This window comes from Beta vulgaris, chromosome 5 (assembly GCF_026745355.1).
Source record: "Beta vulgaris subsp. vulgaris cultivar EL10 chromosome 5, EL10.2, whole genome shotgun sequence".
Classification (NCBI taxonomy): Eukaryota; Viridiplantae; Streptophyta; class Magnoliopsida; order Caryophyllales; family Amaranthaceae; genus Beta; species Beta vulgaris.
Genome location: NC_079206.1, coordinates 32,444,991 through 32,467,123, shown reverse-complemented (window position 1 = coordinate 32,467,123; position 22,133 = coordinate 32,444,991). Strand labels below are relative to the sequence as shown.

The window sequence follows — 22,133 nt, the reverse complement described above, 5'->3', positions numbered from 1 at the left end:
CTTCTTGCTAGGAAGGGTTGCGCTTTTTTAACAAGCGCAGCCCTTCTAGCTTAGAAGGGCTCATAGCTGCAGCCCTTCTTGCTTAGAAGGGTTGCGCTTTTCTGGAAAAAGCGCAGCCCTTCGTTGTGAAGGGTTGCGCTTTAAAAGCGCAGCCCTACTTAAAAAGTGAAGGGCTGCTGTCAAAAAGCGCAGCCCTTCCTTATTTTTCCACTAGTGATGCAAACACAATAGCAGCAAGCTCTAGGTCATGGCGGGTAGGATAATTTGACTCATACCACTTCCATTGATGCATCGCATAGGCGATCACCTTTCCATTTTATTGCAGAACACATCCCGATCCATTCTTCGAAGCATCGCTATACACATCTCAATCCATTCTTCACAAAATAGTACAGAACATGCAATTTCACTTAAATATAAGTCATCGTGTTAAACCTCTCTTCTCTCTCCAAATATTAGGAGTAAGTTGTGTTTTTTGAATTGCTGATGTTGTTGTTCGTCGTTGGTTGTGGCCATTAACAAGTGTTTGTCTGTTGGTAGGGAATGGTGGTTTCTGGTTGTAACAATGGACTCCATAGTTGTTTTATAATCTGTCATGACGAAATAAGTTACCCAAGAGGATTGTAAGCGTGGTCGAGGCTATGAAAGTTTTTCATGGTTGGGACGTGTGTTTTCCGATTTCGCAAACCGAAGGTGCTTAATTTGTTTAGCTTTCTTTCTAGCTTAGCATTGATCTTAATGGTGACAAATCCAAATCTGAAGGCGGCACCCCAGTTGGATCTGGTGATGGAGAAACCTGAAGTACTCTCGAGCGAGAGTAATGAGTCACGACATAATGTGACTCTTCAAAAGATGATGAGCCCAAAATCCCAAGCGATAGCATATTATTGGGATTGCTCATGCGGCAAGATGCGATGCTCGCCGTTGGTGATTCGTTGTCCGAATCGTGAACGACATTCGCTTCTTCTACCATTTCCATCAACCATCAGAGTTTTGCCTCCGCCATCATCAGGATTGTCCAGTGACGCCCTCCTCCACAAGCGACTCTTTATTAGTTTTGTTTAATTTTGTTTTAAATGGAATGTAAAAGCTCATAAAGCTCCTTTAGTTTTGTTTGTTTGGTTTAGGTTTAGGTTTGGTAGTATTAGAATTAGGCTTTACTTACTCTTTTAATTAATGCACCTTTCTTGTTGTAAAAAAAGACCTATTAAAACAGTTTTACGAGTTGTTGAAATATATGATGAATAGAGATCTAACTTCTCTTCATAATGTGTTAGATTCTGTCACAAAAGGCAATACTCTTTGAAGAAAGTTGATGGTCTAAGATACTCTTGCAAAACCCGATCTAGGATTTGTCAAAATTAACTTTAACGATTCTGCAACTACAAGTCCGGCTATAATCAACAACTAATTTCGAAGAAGAGCATATTACAACCTCGTTCTTTTGGACTGAGAGGTTGAACTGAATTGAACTAAACTAAACTTTGAGAGAAACTGAATTGCAGAGTGAAACTGAACTGAATTGAATTAAACGGAACTGAAATTAACTGAACTAGATTGAACTGAAAATAAGTCCAAAAAAACAAGACCTACATCCTCTTTCACACCATAGGGTATTCCAATACATGTCCATGTTGTAAAAGAGGTAGCATATACTTGTTTTGATAGTTTAATAATCTCTTTGTCTCGGAAAAGATCCAAACACTTTTTAGGATACGTAGTTTAAAGTGATAAATTGGAGTATGATTTTTAGTTTAAATGTTATATAACTAAAAAGTAGATGTAATAAGAGTTATTGAAATCCCCTTTAAAAACGAGAGAGAAAGTTAGATATTTTTTCTATTTATACAAATAGAGAGTAAGTTAAAGAGGTAAGAAATCTAATAATAGTTAGCCTATGTCAACAATGGAAGCGTCCAAATTAATTTAAGGCAAAGAAAAAGAAAAATATTAAGACCGTTTTGGAACGGGGAGAGTAATAACATAGCCTATGCAAATAGAATGGTATATTATTCACCTCGTGTCTAAATTGTTCGAACATACTTAATAATCTTCATAATTCAGTCAAAGCTATCTCATCAGATATTTTTATCACCAAGTTTGTAACATTCTCTAGATCGATCCAACCATAAGGTAAACATGTTACCCGGTTCTAACTAGGTTGAGGTTGCACTTCCTATTTCAATTTAGTTTCTATGACCATAAAAAAAACATCAAAATTGAGCAAAACAATTTTCTAGATCAAAAATAGTAGCTTACAAAAGAATGTGCAAAAGTACAGTACAATCTATCAACCTACTAACAATATTAGAGATGGTTTATTGATATTCAGATTTGTTCACGCTCCGACCAGATTCAACGGGTACTGGACCATACAAGCAAACACGTAGACTGCCTTGAAGAAGCCGTTGGTGGAAATAAGTCTTGTACAAATCCCAAAATTCATCCCTATAAGAATATGCAGACATCTATAAGAATCACAACCAAATAGATAAGGACATGCAATTGTAAGTGATCAGCATAGGCCGTTACTGTTCTACTCCCTGGGGTTGATGGTAAAATTACAATATTAGAACTACGGATACTAAGTTTTCATGAAAAATCAGGAGCTGACATTCTCAAGCTCATATATCTCAAATCTTGTAATTCATGCCCTTCCGCTGGTGAGAGAGTAGGAAATTTTGCTATAAGTAGAGAGTAGGAAATTTTGCTATAAGTAGAGAGTAGGGAGAGGAGGAAAGCGGATAACTATTGAGAAGGTTTTTAACTTAGCTTAGTTAGCTTTGGGAGAGCATCAAGTCTCTTGAATACTTGGCATCTATCTTTCAATTCAGTAATTTTAGCAGTTTTAATACAAAATCACCTTCTCTTTCTTTGTCAAGTTTTCTGAAATTCCAGTTCCTTACAGAAAGGCATATATATCAAGTGAAAACTTCTATCAGGATCATTTCTTTGAAGGAGTGGAGTAACAATGTGTGGTGTTTCTTTAAGCTGCTAATGTGTTTTTCTTGGAAAAAGGTTTCTCTGGCTTGGGACCATGAATGTCTGTCCAAAACAGCTGGTGGGTTAGATGTTCAAAGACACGCCAGAGCTGATATGCCAAACTTCTACCGGCACTTACTCGTAAACAAGACAGGCTATGGTTAGATGCATCCATAGTTATTTTATTATGGGTAAGAATTTTTAGGATGTGCCTTTATAATAACATGCCTTGGTTGCGAAAGAAAATTCTGAGTTGCACTTTGCAGAGAAGTACAACGATGATGGATGGAGTGTGGACTATTGTCGTGACTGTATCTCAAATTGCAAGGTGTTTTTAGTAATGAGGCTTGGAAAAGAGTAGTGGCAATAAAGTAGCTAGCCAAAGGGCAGATCAATAGTATAATTGGCCTTGAAGAATAAATTACCTACTAGTGACAATCTAGCTGCTCCACATGTACCTTGCTTCTCTATTTGTAGTCTGTGTGCTCAAATTTCAGAGGCTCTTCATCAATTGTTTTCGAGTGCATCCATTCAGCTCACGTTTGAAAATAAGAGATTTCGAATTTAGAGTGAAGGCTGCCGCAAATGATGCAGGAAGGAAACAAAATCGAACTTTCACTAAGTGTGTAATGTTCTACGAAGTCACCAATTGTATTTGGCTGAAGTCATCAGATATTCAACTGCTTAGAAAGGTTTTCTTTACCGTGGCTTGCAGAGCCTCTGGCCCATTAAACAGCTGCTTCTGCAATGAGCTAGCTCAGTGTACCCTAAGCTTCGATGCTAGGCTGTCGTTTGAGTTTTTGGCATGATGGCATGATTTTGTGTTTGTTTGGTTGTCCTCTTCGAATCCTTTTTTGACATGTCTGTGGCTTTGAGGCCTTGGTAAATGGCTAAGTCCACAACGTAATATTTTTGGTTACGAAAGAGAAAAGTCTGCAACGCTACTATAAAGGCTGCTTCTTAAACATGCATTTTCAGATATAGAGATGTTAATCAAGTTGAGATGCATGTTAGCAACTCTTACTTGTGGAGTTGACTAGACTCTCGAGTTGATTTGAGCAAGACCCAACTAGTGAGCACCTCGATAAATATTTTACTGTTATTTATATTACGAAACTAAATTCGTAAGTGTGAAGTTAAACTAGCAAATTCAAAAAGGCATATGGTTAGGCCGACTCAAGCTAGAGTCAAGCTTGAACGCTCAAGTTGAGCAACGAAAGTAGCGTAACAAGCACGTATCAAGCAAGATTATATCAAGCTTAATGAGTAACGAGCACGATTTATGAGAGTAAACTGGTTTTCAAGTCAATTCTAGTAAACTGCTTGCGATGAACTCACTTGATTAGCAACCCTATTAAGAGGGATAGAAGCACTAGCTAGAGTCAAGCTTGAACACTCAAGTTGAGCAACAAAAGTAGCTTAACAAGCACGTGTCAAGCCAGATTATATCAAGCTTAATGAGTAACGAGCACGATTTAAGTGGAGTAAACTGGTTCTCAAGTCGAGTCTAGTAAACTGCTTGCGATCAACTCACCTGATTAGCGACCCTATTCGGAGGGATAGAAGCACCCCCCCCCCCCTCCTCCCAATGGGAAACCAAAACCCGCAGCTTAAGGGTGGAGATAAATACTGACAAAACGAAACAGAAAGCAATATTATTAATAAGGATAAATGATAATATAACCTGACTTGTGGAAGAGTTAACAAAGAAAAGCCTTTGATATCAGTATGCATATCAAGAACAATGACTTCCAGTCGTGAAAGGCCCAAAGCCTCCATTTCGCACAATTTCTTTATCCTGACATCAGAAACAGGTCTTGTAAGGCACCAGGGAATATGTAATGAAGGCATTATGAGCTACATTTCCCATATAAAGATCAAAGATGCATACAACATTACCCAAAAAGGCAGTTTTCGAGTTTCAATATCACATATTCGAACACATTTATCTTTTTTTATATTTATACTCCTGTACAAGACACTAAGGCTATGTTCAGTTCACCTTATTTTTGCTTATTTCAGATCAAATAAGATCGGAAAAAATAAGTTCAGATCAGATCAGATCAGATGAAATAAGTTCAGATGAGATCATGCTTATATTTAAAAACTCATTATTACTATTAATACTATTATTTACTAGTACATATGTTCAAAAGGATTATTATTGTTGTTGTTGAACTTATTACTTATTATTATTGGTAATTATTATTAATCTCGTTGTTATCATTATAAATGTCACTGTTAATATTATTTTAAGTTATTTTGTTGTTATTTAATAAAAGAAAATTAAAAGCCACGTGTTAAGAGCATAAGATTGGCGCAAAACTAAGAAATATATAAAATATGATAGCTCAAATTCATGACAATGAAACTACTAAGTTCGGATTACATTTCAAAATAAGTTAAGTACGAGATACAAATTATAAATTTAAATCCGATATACCTCTTCCTACCGAATTCCAAATCTCTCTAGCTATTTGAAGTTGTACTCTATCCATCCTTTTCTTGCGCAAGTCATTGAACATATCACAATCTGCTTTACTTGGTGCAATATTTATGGTCCTTGAAATCGGTATATCCAACTCATACAATCGGATGAAATTTTAGAGTGTGAACGCAAAAATCATAATAGCCAATTGATATGGGACATATATGTTCGGCATGTTTGACAATATTTTTCATCTCTTTTTAAGGGTTCAAAAACATCTTTCAATTGTAGTACAGAGAGATGAGTGACGATAATTAAAGCTTCTAGCATGCCTTCTGGAGGGGAGCTATTTTGAAATTCGAGAATGTGATATCTTATATTTTTATCTTCAAATGGACTCAAATATCCAATAGTATTTGGATATCCAACATCTACCAAATAGTATTTTCCTGTTAAAAAAATGAGAATGTAAATATTTTTTCTTGTATTACAGTTGTAGTAAAACAAACATTTAACTACGATTTTTTCACCAAATACCCCCGAGTTTTCATGAAATTCACCGGGTACCCCCGCACTTTTGAAAATACACGGGGTACCCCTCAGTTTCAACATAATACACCCCAATACCCCTAATGACTAACGCCGTTAACTGTCGTTAGTGTTAACCCTAATTAAACTCTACTCAGCCCTAATTAACCTAACTTAACCCTAATTAAACTCTAATTAGCCCTAATTAATCTAACTTAACCCTAAACACTAACACTAAACCCTAACCACCCTCCCCACCACCCCATCCACCCACTACCCTCCCCAACCACACCCTACCCACCACCCCAACAGACCCCCCGTCCCCCGACCCCCAGCCGCCGACCCTCCCACCCTCCGCAGCACCCCCTCCCCTCCACCGCCGCGGCCCCCATCCCCTCCTTCGCCAGCCGCAACCCCCATTTTCGCAATCTATCTCTCTCTCCTCTGTTTTTCCCAAATCCCAAATTCATACTGAAGAAGATCGAAATTTTCGCAAACTCTCTATTCTTCGTCAATTCGATCTTCTTCCTAGTCTATTTCGTCGGTTTTCGATTTCGACGGGGTGGGGGAGGGGTGGGGTTTTGGGCATCGATTTCGACGGGGTGGGGTACGGTGGGGTTTCGAGCGTCAATTTCGACGGGATACGGGGAGGGGTAGGGTTCTCACGACGGGGTGGGGAGAGGTGCGGTTCTCGCGACGTGGTGGGGGAGGGCCTGCTATGGTGGGGTTTGAAAGGTGGGCTGCGAGCTGGGGGTGGGGGGAAGGGCTGCTGGAAGGGGAAGTGGCTGCTGGGGCGGTCGGTGGTTAGGGGAGGGGCCGGGGCGGCCGGTGGTTGGGGGAGGAGGGTCTGCTAGGGTGGTGGGTAGGGTGGGGTTGGGGAGGGGGGTCTGCTGGGGGTGGTGGGGAGGGTGGTTAGGGCTTAGGGTTAGGGTTTAGAGTTAGGATTAGGGTTAGGTTAGTGCTTAATTAGAGTTAAAAACAACAAAATAAGGGATAATGACTAACGGCAGTTAACGGCAGTTAACGCCGTTAGTCATTAGGGGTATTGGGGTGTATTATGTTGAATGTGAGTGGTACCCCGTGTATTTTCAAAAGTGCGGGGGTATCCGGTGAATTTTGTGAAAACTCAGGGGCACTTGGTGAAAAAACTGTTTTAACTAATTCATACGTGAAGGGGGATGTGAAAATTGAAATTTTGGTTCACTTAAGCAATGACTCTAAACTGTGATATTAGTAGTAATAATTAGGTGAAGTTTCATAGTTGTTTGTATATCTTTTTTATTTTATATGAAATAAAATGACTTGAGTCTGCCGACTTCCCAAGTGTGAAACACTTTTTTTTGAAGGAAAATGTGAAACATTTTTAAAGTGCTCTTATAAATTAATGACTTGGGTTATAGAATTATTTTTAGTAATAATTATTATTATTATGATTATAATTATTGTTGTTGTTATTATAATAATAATTATTATTATTGTTATTGATAAAAGTTGTGTAAAAGTTGTGATAGAAATAAAATGATAATAATAGTAATACTATAAATAAGTTCTTATAATGTATTGCATAATAATGAATTACAAAGTAATAATATATTAGTAATAATATGTTTTATAAAAGATAAGATCTTGTAAATCAGATCAGATCAGATCAGAAAAAATAAGTTTAGATCACATCAGAAAAAATAAAGTTCACATCAGATGAGATCAGAAAAAATAAGTTCACATCAGATCAGATAAGTTCAGATCAGAAAATTTCGGGTAAACTAAACATAGCCTAAGTCACTAACATTGTTTAACGCAAGATATGTATTGGTTCCAAAAATAAAACAGGGAAATAACTCAAAATAACATATTAATACACCTATCAACTGGTAGAATAGCAAACCACATATGCAGAAACCAGTACAAAATCCCATAAGAGAAACAAAAGCAACCAACGACAAGATATAGCAGAATCTCCTTTTCCCCAAATTGCACGGTTTCACCAAAATTTCCAAAAGAATGCTAGGGGTAGGAACAACAGACTCTCAACCTCTAAAGAAATCAAATTCAAGATAGAGAGCAGGAAGAGAGAGATATGTCCAAATGCCCTTAGCACCAAAAATTGCTCATGAAATTATCCAGAAAACATAGGAACTTCAAATTTAAACTCTTTAATCCAACAATACACAAAAGCCAAAAACCATAACTTGAAAGTTTGACAGGAATGAGCCGTCTCCTTACAAATGAATCATCTATTAACAACAAGAATATCAATTTTCATTTCCATGATTGATATTTGGACATTGCATGAAAAAGATTGCTAGAATTCCTCAATTGCTAAATATTGGAATGGAAGTACAGCATACTATTCCTAAAACATAACATCAAGAGTGATAAGTTAGATAAGCCCAAAGCAAGACTTCACATCGTACCAGGGCACGTATGTTGACTCCAGCTGGCAAAGGTTGGTCTAACACAAGACATTACATGAATTAGACACACTGGATGGGATTTAAGCACTGAATTAACCATAATTGTGGTCCGTGTCATACACGTGGTTAAATTTTTGTTATAATAATATGTATTTGTTAGTTACATAAATTGTAAATTTATTTTTTACAAGTAAAGAAATTGTAAGGAGTAAATAACAATACAAGTATTGGTTAATTGAGAGCAATTTTTATATGAGAGCATGTGAACACTTTGGTATAATCCTTTTAACCAATATATAATCCATTTTGGCTAAACTATAATATTTTTTCCTTTGTGGGACCAATCTTTCAAAAAGGTTATCATATAATATCTTTAAAATAGTTTATAATTACACTAATCTCATGTGCTCATATAAGAAGTGATCTCATATGACTTTTATTTTATATAGATATATAGGGGAGGCTCTTGTGAGAACACCTCCTTATGTGGGAACATTTGGTTGGTAGATCTTTATTCATCCTACTGCGTTAATAAATTGGGTGAGTAATGACATTTTCATAATATTCTGAACTCATACACCCTAACATTAGTCTTCTTCCCAGCTTATTTCCTTTGTCCCTCTAAAAATTCAACAACCCTATTGAAGTTCAAACTCAAGCTTAAATTTAACGCCCTTTAAACATATTCAAAGAAATTACTCATCAAATTTTCAGCAATTCAACTTATGTGGTTAAATCCAATAAGGTCGAAATTCAATTTCATTTCTCTCTCCTCTAAAAGACCCAGTTTCCCTACTTAAGATACGAACTCTATCTCCTTTATTAAAATCCATAAATATTTCAAGTTTATATTCAATGATCATTTTCACAAATTAAGGGAATTTCTTTCTAAAATCTTCTGGAATTTAAATCATTTAGATTATATTCAATAAGTATGAATTCTATTTGTTTTTCTCTTCTTTAGGATACCTAGCTTCTCTATTCAAGAATACTCATTCACTCTCCTCAAGTGCCATTGAAGCTTCAGGCTTAAATTCAACAAAGTTTTTCACAATGAAAATCTTTATCAAATTTTCTAAGATTCGAGTTATTTAGGTTGAATTTCATGATTTGGGTTCATATTGAAAATGTTGTTCTAAATAGTATTACATATGTCATAAACCTGAATTTTAATGTTTTAAAAACCAAAGGACGATTTACCTTTTCTAAGAAAACAAAACTTATCAAAAATAATTTTATATTCTTCTGAAAATTGATAATATAGGGAAAAAAGTGTAAAAAGCAATGAAGAACAAGAAGCAAATATCAATAAAACAAGAATTACAAAGCGACAAGAGTATGTTTAAAAACAGTAAGCCATATGTTCTTAAACTGAAAGTAATATGTTGTACTATCTGCGCTTATGTTCTAAATTTTCTAGCAAATGTTTTAAATTTCATAGCATATGTTCTACAAGTTATTATTCATGTGCTAAATCCAAATCCATGTGTTTGACGATGATGAGAGTGTGGTTGTCACCATTATTGCTATTAAGATGACAAGCCGGAAGTATGTTGTAAAAAGTGTCGTCATATGTTCTTAAAAGTTAGATATGTAGATATATTCAAAAAATAAAAATTGAGTATGTTGTTCTAGAAAATGTTGCACATGTTGTAAAAAGATAAGTATGTACTCTTAAGAAAATGTAAAGTATGTTGTTCTAGAAAATAATTCATATGCTCTAAAAAAGACAAGCATGTTCCTAAAAAAAATTAAGTATGTTGTTTTGAAATGTGCTCAATGTGTTCTAAGAAGTTAATTACACAGCTATAGGGTCCGACAAGTATTAGATTATACACGGGTAAAGTTTTACCACATAAGTCAGCTTTAGGTAGAGGGTTGATGTTAAAAGGAATAGAGGTGGCTTTGACCATCTTATTGCATACACTCGTCTCAATCAATATTTGCAAATAATATGGGTTAAGGTATGAAGCTCTAAGTATTATTTGTTGGGGAGAAATGAAGCATGTTACTCGTCAAACAGCATAAAACAGTTCTTTCACTGAGAAGATATAAATTATTTGAACTTTACTTGGAAAGGGACAAAGGAAAAACAGATAGCAGTGATGACAAACCAAAATCCACCAATACCGGATGGCTCAAGGGACAGCTGTCCATGAAGCCCCACCAAAAATACAATTGATTGATCTCATTTATGTACGATTGGCAAACCGATACACAAAAACAAAATCCTACACTAAGAATAGAGGATAAACGGTGAAGCCTATTACCTGCTTGGTGTACCACTAGCAATATTAACACGATTCTTTAACAAAGCTACCTGCAATATAAGAGATTGTCTACGTAAGCAACTTTTAATAGTGTCTCACTCAGAGAGGCATGAGTAGTATACAACTTAAAGGAACAAAACAGAAAATTTAGCTGATTCACAAGGCTTGCATCCAAATATGGATTTATAACACACGGACTGAAGAAAATGGTTTGGTGTCAAAGTGTTCAGTTCACCTTTCAGATAGTTCCATCCCTTGCTGCATCACGACCAAATTTTGTATAATTATCTTCGTTTCTTGAATGTTCACAATTACAGGACAACAAACTAAAAGCAGTATACAAATGTTTACTAGGCAATACTCCCTCCCTATTTTTTTGTTCTTCCTACCTTAACTGTGTGCGTTTGCCAATGCACTTCTTTGACCTTAGACATTTTTTATTACATATTAGTAAAAATCACTTCCTCCATTCTTAATCTATTATAACAATTGGATTTATACACTATCACCTACCACCTTTTTTACTATCTACTGTGATTTTTACGAAAGGGAAAATATAGTCTTGGGAGGTCTTGTTAGATTCGTCTCGATATATACTTTCAAAACATCAAATTTTTATAATTTTTTCTAAACAGTAATGAAAGATAATAATAGTTTAAGTAGTATTGACAAGCGTAAAAACTCAAAAGTTGCAATAGAAAAAGAACGGAGGAAGTATAATCATTGAATATTAATAAAGTACTCATTAAAATGAATCAAACAAGATGTCACGTGACTATAATTTTTCTTATATATTGAGAAGAATTTAGAATATTCTCTCTAATTGGATTCCAAGTAGGAAGAACAAAAAGATACCAGGGGAGTATGTGCTAGTAATGTGAAACTTTTAGTTTTGGCTAAACATTTATAATTTAAAATTTGTTTTACATGAGAGTCCAATCACATCATCAATTTCAGATGCTTTACTAGGCTTATGTTAAATGTTGAATTTCTAATGATGCCAACACCAACATAAACCCGATGCCTACAAGGAAACCCTCACATTCAGCAGGGTAGGAGGCTAGGATATAAGTAGTCTTATCCTTGTTATAAGTAAGAAGTTTTCAAATTTATTTACATATGCATTCATTACCCAAAAAGAAAAAAAGCTCAAAAAAATACTTGTGCCAATAACATCCTTGCTCCTAAAGACATTACAATTTACACAAAATACAGGTCGCCTAACAGCTTTTCAGCCATCTAATTGTAGAAAGATGAAGTACAAAAAAGTAACCTGATCATCAATCTTCAAATGCTTCGAGAAAAGCTTCACAGCTTGGCATTCTTTTGTCAATATCCGCAAGCCCCTACAGATAATGTACGAAAAAGTGAAATCTTCAATGTCAAAGTTATGCAACAGACAACCTAAATACCTAATACCCATTTTTTTAACAAGAACTTCTATAAAAAAAAGAAAAAAGTTTGTTTCTGAAGTTAAGCTAATACAAAGAGAGGACAAACTCAAACCTCAGCATTTCCAATGATCTTATAGCAGAAGTACTAATGACCAAGACAGCTGGGTTCCCTGGGTCAACTTTTCCCTCTACAAGCTGAGATTCACAAAGCACTTCTTTCCACAAAGATCCAAACATCTCTTTAATATGCTCCCCTACATTGCCACTTTCTTGATTATAACCCTCTGATAGCTTTAGAAAGTATGTATCTGCAAAAACATTGACCCAACATGACAAGTTAATATGACATCACTTTGTGTACGTAGATCAGGTGCATAATGTTGCAAACAAAATGATTCATTTTGTACCAGTCAAATCAGAAGTTCTAGTCATGCATAAGTAATTTAAACCCTCGATTGAGGTTTACATGAATCATCCTTGAATGTCTTTGGAGATGAATGCATTAGTTTAAACTAATACTTCCTTCGCTCACAGATAAGTGCATTTGTATCACTAATACTTGTACTGGTGATACCTTGGTTTTCAAATTCAGATAGAATCATTTAAAAAGTGTAGGATAACTATAGAAAGGAAGGAACATAATAGGCAACAAAGAGAGAAACGTAAAAATGAGTAGACAAATAGACTACTTCTTGAAACCTAGCATACTTGGTCTCTTCTAAAGTGTTAGACTAGTTAGGAGTACCAGACACCAATATGTCAAGCTTGTCTATGACAGCCTATTATGCATCGAGGATCGTACCTAAGAATCCATACCCTTCTAAGATGTCAAACACGTGTAGAAAAGAAGCATCGCATAGTAAACTGGCAAGCTGTGGCGACAAGTTAAAGCAGGCACCCATACACTTTGGCGAATTCATCTCAATTGCACCAAAAATCCAGTGCCAATTGCCCACTAAAGAATCCCACGATACCCCGCCTGTAGTGAAGGACAGTCTAGTTACTCTAGTCTTCTGAAGGACAGTCTAGTTACTCTAGTCTTCTTAACGATTTTTCAATAAAATATGCGACTCTTGCAAGTCCAAGTTGTACCTGTTAATGAACAGTCTTTAAGCTCCAGCTTCCTTATCTGGATATTGTTGACAGCACTAGAAACTATTCACCCAACACATGTGAAATGACCTTACATATGTTACTAGCAGCTAGCTGGTAAGTATATGACCTTAATCTCCAAGAATTACTCACCAAAAAGTATCCCTAATCTTCAATCATATACTCAATAACTACGACTGTATATTCACCCTCTACAACTATAATATAAATACTTTCAAAAATCCATCTAAAAAAAAAAATCACGAATGTATATTTAGATTCTACGATTGCATATAATGTTCATATTAATTACAACTAGCCTACTTAACATCTACGAACATGCTTGGACCAAGGGTAATGTATTAAGAGCTAATAGAACAAAACAAATAAAGATCATAACAAATAACCAAAAAATTACTAAATTCCTTGCTCCAAAATATTTAACTACAAACATATAGATTGAAAAGTTAAAACGTAATGTTCAGGTAAAAAATACTTAAAAAGTAATTAATTGGGGAAAAAGAAAGCACCTTTAATGGACTCCAACTCAAGGGAAGAGATTTTAATGGCATTTGAAGACTCAAATTGATCGAGAAAAAACTTGCGCTGCTCAATAGGGGATAAAAGTTGGGAAGAAACAACGGTGGTGCGTTTTTCAACCTTGAGATCCTGAACTTTTGGGTCCTTGGATCCAATTTTCTTCTTTTGAGAGATTTTGGTCTTGGGATTCTTGGAAATTTCATGGCGCTTGCTAAATTTGGAGGATTTGTTCAGGACGACTCCTGTTCTTTTGCCGCTCTTCTTCATTGCTGTTGTAGTAGTGTAATACAGTAATAGTGTTTGTTTTTGGTGTACAAAATAGATGCTGTGACCTGTGAGAGAAATGAATACTCTTACAACTATGATACAAGTCGTTCAGGGTTTTTGCTTAAGGGGTTTAGCTTTAACCTTAATAGCTGAGCTGTGGAGAGCTCTTACCTCGGGTTTTTCTCCGATTTCTTATGGCTTAATGTAAACGTCTATTAATACGTACTTTTGATAGCTGAGCTGAAACTAGTTTTTTTCTCGGACCATGTCTCGGGTCAATTACAATAAAATAAATATATTATTATTTTTAAATTTCATAATTTATTATGCCATTTTTCATTTTTTTATTCATCAAGAAATTGAAAAATTGAACTCACAACATGATAAGTAAAAAAAATTGAAAATTTTGAGTTTGAAAATAACACCTTAAAAGGAATTGTGGTAAGATTATATGACATCAATATTATCTTGTAAGTTATGTAATAAAAGTGTTAGAGATGTATATATTTGTTTAAACTTTTTTAGTTAATTATAATTATTACAAGACTTTATCACATTCTATTTGAAACATTAGACAACAAAATCATAATGTATTGATGGTTAACCTCTTATTTTTCATTTCAAAGGTCACGTGTTCGATACCTTGTACTTACATTTTCTTAAAAGTGAGGAATAGTGACCCTATGTAATGGTAGCGGTTCATAAATCATAATACTGAAATATAATTCAACCCATCTTCCATGTAAAACCATCCCAACTTGCAATTTATGAATAGTGAGGAATAGTGACCCTATGTAATGGCTACCGTGTCACTATTCCTGGAAGACGGAAAAGTGATTTATGGTTTTACATGGATTCTCAATCAGGGGTAGCAAAAAAAAGTACACGATAGCGGTTCATAAATCATAATAATGAAATATAATTCACGTTGAACACTTATAACCCTTTATAAAAAATATGGTATGCTACTATAGGAAATTATTTGCCATGACTTGTGTTACGGAGCGTTAAACTCGTAAATCAATACTACAATCACCAACAATAGGTTCTAAACTAGGAGACTTGTGCAACAACGCCTGGACTCGAACCCCGAACCTGAGCTCTGCCTTGAAACCTGCAAAAAGGGACCCACCCTAGAGGTTTGGGTGGTATTTCCCCCTCCGAAGCTTAAGTCAGCTATCAGGGATATGAAGGAACTTTTATAGAGAGAAAGTAGAGAGAGAGTATTTATGGCAGAATAACAGTACTATGCTCTGAAAAACGTACCTTTCCCCTGATTTCAAGGACTACTTATAGTGTCTGAAATGATTATTGTACCTTGATGTCACCATAATTTGGGAGCATCTGATTGGTTAAGCAATAATGATGTGACACGTGGCAATTGCTGATTGGAGAGTACACCTCACCCTTTTACACAGAAATGTGTTTTATCTTTTCTGGGCCTAAGTACAATTTTGGGCCATAAGAAGGGTTTTAGTACACCTTTTTCTCAGAAAAGTGTACTTTAGTCCATACAAGCTTATGACTCATGTACTTTACCAGAATAGGAGAATGCCACTTGTAGGGCTGTGATGGAGCCACGTGTCACATTTATAGCCGTTGATTTTTAGGCTACAACATTTGCCCCTTAAAAGAGGATTTTACCATTTAGGCGCCAAGACGGTTGGTTTCCTCTTTTAACCGACCCCTTCTATTTCAAGATGGAAAAGGGCGCCATTTAGCCAGTCTTACTAGGTCAACCCTCAAGGGTTTTTGGCATGCAATGGTCATTTTTACCGGAAGAAGAGGTCACCTTCACCCCTCTATAAATATGTCCCTTTGTCGTTTATAAATCACTTTTACATCTTGGAGAGCTTTTTTAGAGAGAGAGACTTTGCCCCATTTTTACTGAGTTTTTAGAGAGAGAAAAAGTCTTCGTCCGAATTCTTGGCAAGTACTTCCAATTCGTCCTTACCGTTCGTCCAGCTCGTCCTTACCGTTCGTCCAAGCACCTTCAACAGGTATCCTTTCCCTCTATTTATTTTCCTTGTATTTTCACACATTTTTTAAGAAAAATGAACTCGTCTTCTTCTTCGAATATTCCCGGCCCGCTCAAGGGTTGGTCTTGACCCCAGAACAGAGAGCCTTTCTTCTTCGGCACATTCTAGAGTTGGGCCTATCTCGGCCTGCCATGCATTCTTTTATTTTGGACATGGACGACAAAGTCAAACGACCCAGTCTTTACCTGTGCAGGGTAATCTGGCGCGCGTCAAGCAAACAACTCGCATTAGACGAGGGGTAAACCTTCCGGCCTCTAGCTTAGAGATGGAGGCATCAACCGGATGAATTCCTACTGACGGGGAGCGCGAAGTGCAAAGCGCCCGGCCATCAAATCTAAATACTTCTCCTGGAAGCGTCCAGGAGGAAAGCATTCCCAGAGAGTCTCCAGAACTCATCAGCCGTCCGGACATGATATGGCTACGGACGAGGCCCACGAGGTGGAGGTCTCCTCTAGTCCATCTAGCGACTCAGAGGAGTCGTCCACTACTTCTTCTGAAATAAGGCGCCGGCTGGGCCCCTTATCTGACCCTAGATTCATTCTAGCCGACAACAGTTGGCTAGGACGAGTAGGTCCCGACCTCAAACACTTTTCCTCGGCTATGCCAATGCTTAGTGCTCCTTCCGGCCATTTTGTCGTTTATCGGCTAGCTTTGGATGCCGGGTTGCGATTTCCCTTGCATCCCTTCATCAGCCGCCTTCTTCAATACTACAGTATTGGCCATAACCAACTGGCCCCCAACTCTTGGCAAAACATCCTAACCTTTTTAGCCGTATATGAGATAAAAGGTGTCGATCCCTCGCTGGCCGCCTTCTCCCAAATCCATTATGTTTCCAAGGTTCCAAGAATGGTGGACGGAGCCTGGTTCAGCATGTGCAATTGTCAGGGCTACCTGACGTCTTGGGACAAAACGTCCAAGATGCATGCCTGTAAGGTCGAATTTCTGTTCGTCCAGGTGCCTAATGAAGCTGTGGCAAGACGATACCAGTACTTTAGCCGTGGTACCGCCAACACTGGACGAACAACGTCCTACTTAGAGCTGGAGAGCATTTCAGTCGAAGAAATGATGGAATACTTCAGAGTATCGGAGTATTCCATCAATAATTCCTCCTTTAAGGGTCCGTCAAATTGGATCCCCTTCAAGGAGATGTTTTACAGTGATAACTTCTTGGTTGCCACCGGCTTGCGGCGGGCCGAGGATAGAGGTATAACTTGCTATTTTTTTCTAAGTAATACTTCCGTCCAATGACAATCATCAATCTAATCATGTTTTTTCTTCTCATATAGATTCGGCCAGAGCAGCGCTCAAGAAGTCTTGGACGGGTGATATAAGCATGTCCAAGTTTACCGACAACCTCTGGAAGGAGTACAGTAAATCCGGCTCCGAAAAGAGGACGGATACCTTGGTAAACACTTAGCAATATTTTGATTGATTTTTTTTTGGACGAACCCTTTCTTTAAGAAGCAAATCGTCCTGGGGTAACTTGGTCGGCTTCCTTTAACCTGCGAGACACGTCCAATAGTGAACATGCTGAACTCTTGGACGAGTGCTATTGTCTAGACGGGTCTTGCCCCAAAGGGGAACTCGGCCAAGACTCTGTACCCTTCTAGGAGGGAAGTCGTCCAATATTTATTGGCCGGCTTCCTTCCGCAGAGGATATCCTTTTATCTTGTTTTTTAGCCTCTGTTGGACGGGCTCCTTATTTAACAGAGCTCCGCCTATACTAAAGTTGTACCATTCATGGCCGATTTACCTTTTTTTTTCTTGCTGTTGATATTTTTACTTGTTTCTTTTTCAGAAAAATACCCCAACGTCTAAGGCGTTGGCCGAGAAGGCGGCTACAAAGAAGAGGTCGACCGGGACCGGGGATGCGCCTCCCCCCAAAAAATCGAAGGGCTTCACTGCCAAAAAGAAGAAACCCTCACGGCCTGTGCCCAAGGTCGTGATTTCCATTTCGGCCGAGGATGACCCTCCTACTACTGAGGAAAGGGCCTTAGTTACCTACACCGGCCCAGTCGATCCTACTATCCCCATTACTTCTGAGCAATCGGACGTGGGATAGGGAATCAATCTACCCAGCCGGACGTGACTTTAGACGGGTCGGCCTTCTCTAGGCCATTGCCAAACTGGTATCCCAAATGTCGGAAGCTTATAGGACGGCTTCCCGATCTTCTGGTGAGTCTTACTATTCTAACGTTGTTAGGACTTTGCGTGTTGGCGGGTGCCCGATGAGTCCGTCCAACAGACAGGCCGTAGTTATACCCGTCTGAAATATTGACGAGTCTCCTCTTTCAAATACAGGAAAAGGGGCAACTGAAGTAGCTCCTGACGGTTCTCCCACTCTTTCGGACGACAAATCCTCGGCCGCTTTTGCGAGGATGAATTCGGCCGATCGTGAGAAGCTCAAGCAGGAGCTATTCAAATGCTTCCTTTAGCCTTATATCAAGGGCTTGAGAGGGGCTTCATCAGGACATGTAGGCTACATGTCTCAACTGGCTGCTGAGGTGTATTTTCTGTTTCTTTGCCGCCTTTTTTCTTTACCTGTATATATGTTTACTTTTACGGCCGTTCTACCATGTCTTCATCTTTCCTACTTCAGCTCTTTGCTCGCAGCATGATTACCGAGGACTGGGCAAGACTACTCAGAAAGGAAAATAAGCAGCTCGTCCGGGAGGTTACCAAGGCGGCGGACCTAGGTCAGTTTTCCATGGTCGAGCAGGAAGTGCTGCACCGCCAGTCCAGGGAGGCCTGGGAAAAGCGCTCGGCTGAAATAGAGGCCGAGAACCAAAGGTATCTACTCTGGCAGACGGAGCTTCCGGACGAGAGGGCTACCTTGGAACTAGCCCTTAAAGACGAAAGAAACTCAGCCTTGCTGGCGGCTGCGAAGCTTCGAAGAGAAAACCCTTATCTTCGAGGCAAAAACCACGCACTAGTAGAGGAGGCTAAGTCAGCTTTCGAGGCGGCCAAGGAAGCCCTGGGCGAGGTGATCGACACTTCAAAATCCTGGGCTTTGAAGGCCTTTGAAATGCTGGTTGAGGAGGATGATGTCCCAAGATTCGTCCGTCGGCTAGACTTTCAAGAAAGTCTTCACAAGGCCAGCGTGGACGGGAAGGAACTTTCGACCTTTCAAGAGTCTTCGGACGACGAAGAAGGAGAGGAAGAGGCCGACCCTGAAACCCAGGACTATGATAACAACGATCCTCCCGAGGCTTAGTTTTCCATTTCCTTAGTCTTGGCCGCAGGCCTTTTGTACTTTGTAGCTTTTTTACTTTTTTGTATTTTTAGACTAGGTTGTAATTTCCTCTTTTGATCATCGATAAAAGAGTTTCTTTTTTCTCACATTTTTGCCTCAGAATTCTATACATATGACGTTTATAATTTAATCCAATTATTTTGAATAATGATGCTAAGTATATTGTACAAGGACTTTGTTATCTGCAGTAGTATATTTAGCCCATATGCCCCCCTTCTTAGACGAAGAGGTTTCAACAACCTTTCTTTGATCCAAGAAGGAGAATGACCATGATATACTTATGCAAGATAGGATTTAATGCTTTATGAAGGCTGTGGCAATTCGTCCATCCTTGTTAAAATTTGAAATAACTTTTTCCTTTACTAAGGTTGTTATCTCCGTAAATGGTCTTTGGACGGAAAGTATGACACTTTTACTAAAGCGTCCTAATTCCAGCCGCCTTCGTTTAGGAGATGTTAACTCTTTAAGTTAACCAATTGATGGCCTCGTCATGTACTATCCTTATAGGATTTTGACATGTTGGCCGATCTCCTAATAGAAGGTGTTTTTATTTACCGTTCTGCTTTGAATGTCGGCTTGGCCGATGGTATGTACCTTTGAACAAATAAATAAGGCATACATATCAAACAAAGAGACAGTCATAAAAGGGAAGTAGATTTGTATTATATGAATATTGCTTGGCTGGGAGCCAAGATACATGTATACATCTCTACTTTTTCATTAATGTGCTTATGGCACTTAAGTTAGCAAAAGATTACACTTCTTCAGCTATATAAAATATTTCTTCAAAGTGTCTGAGTTCCACGTCCTGGGAACAGAACGACCGTCCATATGCTCCACAAGAAAGGTGCCACTCTGAACTTCTTGGACTATCTTGTAAGGTCCTTCCAAGTTTGGAGTGAGCTTACCCATTTCTTTGGCCCGGCCAACTGCTTCCATTTTTCTCAAGACGAGGTCTCACTTCTTCAGTGGCCGCCTAGCCACCCGTTTGTTAAATTCTCGAGCCATTCTTAATTTATAAAGTTGCATCCTCAACAGAGCATTGCCCCTTACTTCAGGAACCTGATCCAAGGCCGTCCGGAGAGCAGCCCAATTGGCATCTTCTGAATAAAGCACGACTCGCAGAGTAGGCTCTTCAATTTCAATAGGGAGGGCGGCCTCTGAGCCATAGACGAGCATAAATGGATTTTCCCCAGTTGAGTTCTTGGCTGTTGTTCTGATTGACCAAAGAACCAACTATAACTCTTCTACCCACAATCTTTTAGCATTGTCTAGCTTCTTTTTAATTCCTGCTGATAAAATTTTATTGAAGGCTTCAACTTGTCCATTTGCCTGGGGATGGGCAACAGCAGCAAAGTGGGCTTTAATGCCCTGATCGGCCAGCCATTCTCGAAGCTTGGGCGCTTCAAACTGTGGTTCATTGTCAAAAACAATAGACTGAGGCATCCCAAACCTTGTAATGAGGTTCTTCCAGACGAACCCCTTCACATCATTGGTGGTGATTTCTCTCATTGCTTCAGCTTCCACCCATTTTGTGAAGTAGTCTACTGCTACTGTCACAAATTTTTTCTGGCCGGCTGCTACATGAAATGGCCCAAGGATATCCATTCCCCATTTGGCGAAGGGAAGGGGGAAAAGAACTGGAGTCAAATAGTTGGACGGCTTCTGATAAACATTACCATGCCTTTGACAACTATCACATTTCCTTGCATAGAGCAGAGCGTCCTCCTTTAAGGTGGGCCAGTAATACCCTATCCTTAAAGCCTTTTCTCCTAATGCTCTTCCCCAAATGTGAGAAGCACAAGCCCCTTCATGCAGCTCTTTTAGGACATCTAGGGCATCTTCTCTAGAAATGCATTTGAGGAGTGGCCGGTTAAAGGCCCTTTTGTAGAGAGTTCCATCCCAAAGCTCAAACCATTTGTCCCTTGCCTTTACATACTTGGCTTCCAAGGGATCAGTGGGCAGGCGTCCTATTTCTTGTACTCTGTGATGGGGCTCATCCAAACATTTCCTCGGCTGAGGAACAAAACTTCCTTTTGATCAATGCTCTTTGCCGGCTTTACCTCCCAAAACATAGTTCTCGGCATATCCCCTTCGGCCGAACTTGCTAATTTTGAGAGAGCATCGGCTTGATGATTCTCCGACCTTAGAACTTGGTCGAGCACAAATCGTTTCAATGTTTTTATTTCCTCCTGAATCAGCTTCATGTAGTTACTCATAGATCCCTCCTGGCATTCAAAGTCTCCATTGACTTGACTAGCCACCAGTAGAGAGTCCGTCTTTGCTTCATTTTCCAGGGCTCCGACCACTTTGCACATTTTGATGCCGTCTAAAAGAACTTCATACTCTGCTTCATTGTTTGAAGCCTGGAATTGAAATATGATTGCATATTCAAATTTGTCCCCTTTTGGTGACTGAAAGATGATCCCATCTCCAGAACCATTGGCAGTGGACGACCCATCCACCATAAGGGTCCAATGCTGCTTTCCTTCTGCTGGGTCTTGGACGAATTCTATTGCAGGCCGAGTCAGCTCCACAATGAAATTTGCTAGGGCTTGCCCCTTGATCGCCTCTCCGGGCTCAAATGCTAAGTCAAACATATTGAGCTCCACAACCCACTTTAGCATCGTCTAGAGGCATTCATCTTATGCAGGACTTGCCTTAGAGGCTGGTCAGTATAGACAAGGATACTATGAGCAAGAAAATATGGTCTCAACTTTCGGCTGGCCATAAGCAGTGTCAGGCCGAACTTCTCTACCATTGAATACCTGCCCTCAGCATCTTTTAGCACATGGCTAACAAAATAGACTGGTATTTATACCGAGTCCCTTTCAGCTAGGAGAACAGCACTAACCGCGTGCGGTGATACGACCAGGTCTACATAGAGTTTCTCTCCTTCGGTCGGGCTGATTAATCTGGGTAATTG

The 22,133-nt window shown here is 38.7% G+C and overlaps 2 protein-coding genes across 2 annotated transcripts; both read right to left on the bottom strand.

The window, feature by feature from the left end:
* Window positions 1-1,991: 1,991 nt before the first annotated feature.
* LOC104893756 (uncharacterized) lies at window positions 1,992-14,090 on the bottom strand. Its single transcript, XM_010679891.4, has 6 exons — window positions 13,639-14,090; window positions 12,129-12,324; window positions 11,896-11,968; window positions 10,623-10,672; window positions 4,667-4,780; window positions 1,992-2,448 (listed from the first exon to the last, which is right to left on the bottom strand). Exons 1-6 carry the CDS (start codon window positions 13,913-13,915, stop codon window positions 2,319-2,321), a joined length of 840 nt encoding a protein of 279 aa, XP_010678193.1. The 5' UTR covers window positions 13,916-14,090; the 3' UTR covers window positions 1,992-2,318.
* Window positions 14,091-20,443: 6,353 nt separating this feature from the next.
* LOC104893792 (uncharacterized) lies at window positions 20,444-21,834 on the bottom strand. Its single transcript, XM_010679928.1, has 2 exons — window positions 21,271-21,834; window positions 20,444-21,223 (listed from the first exon to the last, which is right to left on the bottom strand). Exons 1-2 carry the CDS (start codon window positions 21,832-21,834, stop codon window positions 20,444-20,446), a joined length of 1,344 nt encoding a protein of 447 aa, XP_010678230.1.
* Between the last annotated feature and the right edge of the window lie 299 nt (window positions 21,835-22,133).